The following is a 6000-nucleotide window of genomic DNA, read 5'->3' as shown; positions in this document are numbered from 1 at the left end:
GTGCTCTGGTTTCCTCCCACAGTCCAAAAATGTGCAAAATTGGCCATGCTAAATTGCCCGTAGTGTTTGGTGTAGGCGAATGGGCCTGGGTGGGTTGCTCTTCGGAGGGCCAGTGTGGATCTATTTCATTCTAATTTTAATTCTGAAAGCAAAGGAAGTAAATGAAGAGAGTTGTGGAAGTGCCTGGTGCAGTTTCTCTCCATCCAGGGAGAGATGTTTGCTGCCCAGAGGGACTATGAGGAGAGACTCCCATCTGAAGATGAGCACATGGACTCTCTGGGATCTGCAACACACTCACTGCACCTTCCCAATGAGGAACACTCTCAGCCAATCCTGGACGTCCAGATGCAGCCCAGCTCCTCCCAGCCCCCCTTTCACTTCCATTGGATGGCGGGCTGCGTCCGACGCGCACGCCATTGGTTCCGGTCGCTGTCAATCTGGACAGTCCACATGCAGCCCCGCCCTCCTTTCACTTCCATTGGCCGGCCGGACGGCCGCCCGCCCGCCCGCGACGCGCTCGCCATTGGCCGGGGTCGCTGTCGGTCAGGGACGTCCCGCTGCAGCCCCGGCCTCCGCTCACTCCCATTGGCTGGCAGGCATTGGTTGGAGTCGCCGTCGCGAGGTGGGGCGCACGCGCGGACGCCCTGCCAGGTAGGGCGCACGCGCGGACGCCATCTTGCCTCGGAACGCGACTCCAAGCTGATGCCGATTAAAGCCGTTCGCCCGCGGCCCCAGACGGTGAGAACCGGGCGGCGACGGGAGGGGGGTTGGTGCAGGTCGCGGATCAGGGTTCACCAAACGCCTGGCAAAGAAAAGACGGAAACCGTTACCTCCCGGTCCTCCGTTCGCGATGAGCAGGGATCGGGTGCGCCCTCCCCGCGGTAGGCACTACACCCCATTGCCCCACTCCACTCCAAGGCAGGCGGCGGTCGCCATCTTTGTTGGGGGCGGCGGGTTGCCAGCGTGGCCGCCATGTTTGTGAGGGGCAACGCCTTGGATGACCACCAGGTGGGAGAACACCTCCAACACACTGCATCCACCTGGACACCCCGCGCTGGCCTATTACCTGCCCTCGACCTCTTCATTTCCAACTGCCGCCGGGACATTAACCGCCTCAACCTGTCGACCCCCCCTCCCCCACTCCCTCACTCCAACCTCTCACCCTCGCAACGCGCAGCCCTCCAGACCCTCTGCTCCAATCCCGACCTCATCATTAAGCCAGCGGACAAAGGGGGCGCAGTGGTAGTCTGGCGCACTGACCGCTGAAGCCAAACGCCAACTCGAGGACACCTCCTCCTACCACCCCCTTGACCATGACCCCACCCCCCATCACCAAACCATCATCTCCCAGACCATACACAACCTCATCACCTCAGGAGATCTCCCACCCACAGCTTCCAACCTCATAGTCCGGGAACCCAGCACTGCCCGGTTCTACCTCCTTCCCAACATCCACAAGCCTGACCACCCCGGCCGACCCATTGTCTCAGCATGCTCCTGCCCCACTGAACTCATCTCTACCTACCTCGACACTGTCCTATCCCCCCTAGTCCAGGAACTCCCCACATACGTTCGAGACACCACCCACGCCCTCCACCTCCTCCAAGACTTCCGTTTCCCCGGCCCCCAACGCCTCATCTTCACCATGGATATCCAATCCCTCTACACCTCCATCCGCCATGACCAGGGCCTTCAAGCCCTCCGTTTTTTCCTCTCCAGACGTTCCCAACAGTACCCTTCCACCGACACACTCATTCGTTTGGCCGAACTGGTCCTCACCCTTAACAATTTCTCCTTTGAATCCTCCCACTTCCTCCAGACCAAAGGGGTAGCCATGGGCACACGTATGGGCCCCAGCTATGCCTGTCTCTTTGTTGGCTACGTAGAGCAGTTGATTTTCCGTAATTACACCGGCACCACTCCCCACCTCTTCCTCCGCTACATTGATGACTGCATTGGCGCCACCTCGTGCTCCCGCGAGGAGGTTGAGCAATTCGTCAACTTCACCAACACATTCCACCCTGACTTTAAATTTACCTGGACCACCTCTGACACCTCCCTCCCCTTCCTGGACCTCTCCATCTCCATCAGTGACGACCGACTTGACACTGACATTTTCTACAAACCCACCGACTCCCACAGCTACCTGGATTACACCTCTTCCCACCCTACCTCTTGCAAAAATGCCATCCCGTATTCCCAATTCCTCCGCCTCCGCCGTATCTGCTCCCAGGAGGAGCGGTTCCACCATAGAACACACCAGATGGCCTCCTTCTTTAGAGACCGCAATTTCCCTTCCCACGTGGTTAAAGATGCCCTCCAACGCATCTCATCCACATCCCGCACCTCCGCCCTCAGACCCAACCCCTCCAACCGCAACAAGGACAGAACGCCCCTGGTGCTCACCTTCCACCCTACCAACCTTCGCATAAACCAAATCATCCGCCGACATTTCCGCCACCTCCAAACAGACCCCACCACCAGGGATATATTTCCCTCCCCACCCCTCTCTGCCTTCCGCAAAGACCGTTCCCTCCGTGACTACCTGGTCAGGTCCACGCCCCCCTACGACCCACCCTCCCATCCTGGCACTTTCCCCTGCCACCGCAGGAACTGTAAAACCTGTGCCCACACCTCCTCCCTCACCTCCATCCAAGGCCCTAAAGGAGCCTTCCACATCCATCAAAGTTTTACCTGCACATCCACTAATATCATCTATTGTATCCGTTGCTCCCGATGCGGTCTCCTCTACATTGGGGAGACTGGGCGCCTCCTAGCAGAGCGCTTTAGGGAACATCTCCGAGACACCCGCATCAATCAACAAAATCGCCCAGTGGCTCAACATTTCAACTCCCCCTCGCACTCTGCCGAGGATATGGAGGTCCTGGGCCTCCTCCACCGCCGCTCCCTCACCACCAGACGCCTGGAGGAAGAACGCCTCATCTTCCGCCTCGGAACACTTCAACCCCAGGGCATCAATGTGGATTTCAACAGTTTCCTCATTTCCCCTTCCCCCACCTCATCCTAGTTTCTAACCTCCAGCAACTCGACTTGTCCGGACTTGTCCGACCTGCCCAGCTCCTTTTCCACCTATCCACTCCACCCTCTCTTCCCTGACCTATCACCTTCATCTCCTTCCCCACTGACCTATTGTACTCTATGCTACTCTCTCCCCACCCCCACCCTCCTCTAGCTTATCTCTCCACGCTTCAGGCTCTCTGCCTTTATTCCTGATGAAGGGCTTTTGCCCGAAACGTCGATTTTGCCTGTCCTCGGATGCTGCCTGAACTGCTGTGCTCTTCCAGCAACACTGATCCAGAACCAGGTGGGAGAGTTGAATCGGGGGCGGGGCTACTACGTCAGTGTACATGTCACAAAGGAACATGTCACAAAGGACCAGACCAGTGCTTCAGTAGCAGCAGCGCCCAGGGATGGTGATGGTGGTGGAGATAGGTGATGGTGGGGGATATGTGGTGGGGTGGGGGAGTATGTTACTGAGGTGGAGATAGGTGGTGGTGGGGGATATGTGGTGGGGCGGGGGAGTATGTTACTGAGGTGGAGATAGGTGATGGTGGGGGATATGTGGTGGGGTGGGGGAGTATGTTACTGAGGTGGAGATAGGTGGTGGTGGGGGATATGTGGTGGGGTGGGGGAGTATGTTACTGAGGTGGAGATAGGTGGTGGTGGGGGATATGTGGTGGGGTGGGGGAGTATGTTACTGAGGTGGAGATAGGTGGTGGGGGGGGATATGTGGTGGGGTGGGGGAGTATGTTACTGAGGTGGAGATAGGTGGTGGGGGGGGATATGTGGTGGGGTGGGGGAGTATGTTACTGAGGTGGAGATAGGTGGTGGTGGGGGATATGTGGTGGGGTGGGGGAGTATGTTACTGAGGTGGAGATAGGTGGTGGTGGGGGATATGTGGTGGGGGGGGAGTATGTTACTGAGGTGGAGATAGGTGGTGGTGGGGGATATGTGGTGGGGTGGGGGAGTATGTTACTGAGGTGGAGATAGGTGGTGGTGGGGGATATGTGGTGGGGTGGGGGAGTATGTTACTGAGGTGGAGATAGGTGGTGGGGGGGGATATGTGGTGGGGCGGGGGAGTATGTTACTGAGGTGGAGATAGGTGGTGGTGGGGGATATGTGGTGGGGTGGGGGAGTATGTTACTGAGGTGGAGATAGGTGGTGGTGGGGGATATGTGGTGGGGTGGGGGAGTATGTTACTGAGGTGGAGATAGGTGGTGGGGGGGGATATGTGGTGGGGTGGGGGAGTATGTTACTGAGGTGGAGATAGGTGGTGGGGGGGGATATGTGGTGGGGTGGGGGAGTATGTTACTGAGGTGGAGATAGGTGGTGGGGGGGGATATGTGGTGGGGTGGGGGAGTATGTTACTGAGGTGGAGATAGGTGGTGGGGGGGGATATGTGGTGGGGTGGGGGAGTATGTTACTGAGGTGGAGATAGGTGGTGGTGGGGGATATGTGGTGGGGTGGGGGAGTATGTTACTGAGGTGGAGATAGGTGGTGGTGGGGGATATGTGGTGGGGTGGGGGAGTATGTTACTGAGGTGGAGATAGGTGGTGGTGGGGGATATGTGGTGGGGTGGGGGAGTATGTTACTGAGGTGGAGATAGGTGGTGGTGGGGGATATGTGGTGGGGTGGGGGAGTATGTTACTGAGGTGGAGGTAGGTGATGGTGGGGGATATGTGGTGGGGTGGGGGAGTATGTTACTGAGGTGGAGATAGGTGGTTGTGGGGGATATGTGGTGGGGTGGGGGAGTATGTTACTGAGGTGGAGATAGGTGGTGGTGGGGGATATGTGGTGGGGTGGGGGAGTATGTTACTGAGGTGGAGGTAGGTGATGGTGGGGGATATGTGGTGGGGTGGGGGAGTATGTTACTGAGGTGGAGATAGGTGGTGGTGGGGGATATGTGGTGGGGTGGGGGAGTATGTTACTGAGGTGGAGATAGGTGGTGGTGGGGGATATGTGGTGGGGTGGGGGAGTATGTTACTGAGGTGGAGATAGGTGGTGGGGGGGGATATGTGGTGGGGTGGGGGAGTATGTTACTGAGGTGGAGATAGGTGGTGGTGGGGGATATGTGGTGTGGTGGGGTGGGGGAGTAAGGTGGTGGTGGGGGATATGTGGTGTGGTGGGGTGGGGGAGTATGTTACTGAGGTGGAGATAGGTGGTGGTGGGGGATATGTGGTGTGGTGGGGTGGGGGAGTATGTTACTGAGGTGGAGATAGGTGGTGGTGGGGGATATGTGGTGTGGTGGGGTGGGGGAGTAAGGTGGTGGTGGGGGATATGTGGTGTGGTGGGGTGGGGGAGTATGTTACTGAGGTGGAGATAGGTGGTGGTGGGGGATATGTGGTGGGGTGGGGGAGTATGTTACTGAGGTGGAGATAGGTGATGGTGGGGGATATGTGGTGGGGTGGGGGAGTATGTTACTGAGGTGGAGATAGGTGGTGGTGGGGGATATGTGGTGGGGTGGGGGAGTATGTTACTGAGGTGGAGATAGGTGGTGGTGGGGGATATGTGGTGGGGTGGGGGAGTATGTTACTGAGGTGGAGATAGGTGGTGGTGGGGGATATGTGGTGGGGTGGGGGAGTATGTTACTGAGGTGGAGATAGGTGATGGTGGGGGATATGTGGTGGGGTGGGGGAGTATGTTACTGAGGTGGAGATAGGTGGTGGTGGGGGATATGTGGTGGGGTGGGGGAGTATGTTACTGAGGTGGAGATAGGTGGTGGTGGGGTGGGGGAGTATGTTACTGAGGTGGAGATAGGTGATGGTGGGGGATATGTGGTGGGGTGGGGGAGTATGTTACTGAGGTGGAGATAGGTGATGGTGGGGGATATGTGGTGGGGTGGGGGAGTATGTTACTGAGGTGGAGATAGGTGGTGGTGGGGGATATGTGGTGGGGTGGGGGAGTATGTTACTGAGGTGGAGATAGGTGGTGGTGGGGGATATGTGGCGGGGTGGGGGAGTATGTTACTGAGGTGGAGAT

The 6000-nt window shown here is 57.9% G+C and overlaps 1 protein-coding gene across 2 annotated transcripts in view; it reads left to right on the top strand.

Moving 5' to 3' along the window:
* Positions 1 to 664: 664 nt before the first annotated feature.
* LOC122543494 (uncharacterized) overlaps positions 665 to 6000 on the top strand; it is a 112973-nt gene continuing 107637 nt past the window's right edge. Inside the window, exon 1 of one of the 2 annotated variants that reach the window (XR_015751237.1) lies at positions 665 to 738. Coding sequence is in view for 1 of the 2 variants with exons in the window: in XM_087974244.1 (XP_087830370.1) it covers positions 703 to 738 (36 nt within the window). In the remaining variant the exon portion in view is untranslated. The remainder of the gene's footprint in view (positions 739 to 6000) is intronic. The other variant, XM_087974244.1, reaches the window with a different exon arrangement.

This window comes from Chiloscyllium plagiosum, unplaced genomic scaffold (assembly GCF_037043375.1).
Source record: "Chiloscyllium plagiosum isolate Xiang-an unplaced genomic scaffold, Cpla_swu_hap1 HiC_scaffold_27, whole genome shotgun sequence".
NCBI classification, from domain to species: Eukaryota; Metazoa; Chordata; class Chondrichthyes; order Orectolobiformes; family Hemiscylliidae; genus Chiloscyllium; species Chiloscyllium plagiosum.
Note: the sequence above shows the minus strand (reverse complement) of the source record. Positions and strands in the feature narration are given on the sequence as shown.